Genomic DNA, 1724 nt, shown 5'->3' with positions numbered 1-1724 from the left:
CACTCCCTCTCTGACAGCCAGCGTTTTGGCTCCATAAACAGGAAGTTCAGGGGAGCGCAAGTGTCCATGAAGTGTGATAATGGCTTTGTGCTGGAATGGCGCCCCCTCCTGGCCGATCTGAGCCGTCCACCATCTGTGATCAGGATGTTTTCTGCCTGCGCTCAATGTCGCTTCATCAAACACCAACGTCCCTCCTGAGGACAAAGAAACAGCAAGAACAGAACAATGAACGATAAATAGATAGATAGAAACACTATGAATACTTATTAACATATATATACTATGTAACATCGATAAACTCTAAATTCAGAAAATGTTTGTCATAAAAAATCAACCACTTCTCCAGTGTTCCTACAATTTTTTTGTATATCTCCTGTATACATTAAACACTATATGTTTTAACTTTTTACTAAGTCTTGAGTGACCAGAAGATGAGAAAAAAAACTAATGTGTAATACAGAAGAGAGAGAAATCTGACATCATGATCTCCATTATAAATCCACACCCATGATAAAGTCATGCATTTTGTACCTTGAATGGGAGCATTTTCAGCACAGGGGTGCTGGTGTCCAGCGGATGGTCTGGCCTGTAGTGAATGACGGCAAACGAGCCCTTCTCGGTGGAGACAGACCGCCCCATTGTGAACCTGGATGACCACACGTCAATGTAGAAGAAGTCTGCATTATCCTGAAAAAAGAGACAAATACTGTTGAGACAAACATTTTAAAAATTATTTAAATCAGTCCATTACATGTGCAAACGATGTAAGGTCAGGGGATCTGACTGTGCCCTCTTACCATCTTGGCGATGCCTCTGTCTCCGATGCTGATTCTGACTTTGGTTTCCTGAGACTGCCTGAGCGTCTTCGTCCACAGACGTGTGTGTGTTTGTTGGTGGATTGAACGTCACACACAGACCCTTCGATGGTCACGTTGACGTCCATCATCTCGGTGCTGTAAGGTGGGAAAGTGAGTGACATGGTTTATGTTTATGTACTGTACATAATGAAATAGAATAGAATATATAAACGATGCAATACATGCATACTTTATTTTAACATAACATATCTCTTTTCTGTAATGTACTATAACACTGGTAATTTTAAAGTGGCCATAGAATAACGTGTAGGGTAGCCTGTAGCCTTTAGATTTATTTTTTTTATGGCGCATACAATACTAAGCTATTAAAATAATAATTGACATATTCATATATTTATACATCATGTTTTATTGTTAAAATATGGAACAGTGAATCCTTAGGCTTACCTGTATCTGTAGATTGCTACCTTACCCAGGCCTATCATAAAAGCTATGTTAATTAAAAACTTTACAAACTATTGTTAAATTATCTTGGATTCATGTTAATGTGTATTTTCAGCTGCACGCCTGCAGCAACTCTGTTGAAGATCTTGTGTATTAGATCAAGTAAGTAAATACATTTCCAAGATAAAGCCTGACATCCGATGCATGATGTCCCTCATCTTTTGCTCTCTGTGTGTTGTCGTTCTTAAAATCCCAGCGCTTTGGGAAACAACAACAAACTGGCAAATTTGGAAGATTGGATTGTGCAACAAGGCAGGCCTGCTTGGTTCTTTCGGTGAATGACTGTATAGATTTACTAAGAATATTGTGAAATATGTTTACGACAGTTACTATCTAACTGTGACATTTTGGGACCACTTGGTTGGGATTGCTGTGGACAAAGAAAACACATACAGTGGCTTG

General features: G+C 39.2%; 1 protein-coding gene across 1 annotated transcript in view; it reads right to left on the bottom strand.

Moving 5' to 3' along the window:
• LOC116701518 (fibrocystin-L-like) overlaps positions 1-574 on the bottom strand; it is a 2832-nt gene extending 2258 nt beyond the window's left edge. Inside the window, exons 1-2 of the mRNA XM_032535258.1 lie at positions 532-574; positions 1-194 (exon numbers count right to left, since the gene is read on the bottom strand). The exon at positions 1-194 is cut by the window's left edge and continues 17 nt beyond it. Coding sequence (XP_032391149.1) covers positions 1-68 — 68 coding nt within the window. The 5' untranslated portion in view covers positions 69-194; positions 532-574. The remainder of the gene's footprint in view (positions 195-531) is intronic.
• Positions 575-1724: the final 1150 nt, after the last annotated feature.

Source organism: Etheostoma spectabile, chromosome 14, assembly GCF_008692095.1.
Source record: "Etheostoma spectabile isolate EspeVRDwgs_2016 chromosome 14, UIUC_Espe_1.0, whole genome shotgun sequence".
Lineage (NCBI taxonomy): Eukaryota > Metazoa > Chordata > Actinopteri > Perciformes > Percidae > Etheostoma > Etheostoma spectabile.
This window is presented reverse-complemented; position numbering and strand designations above follow the sequence as displayed.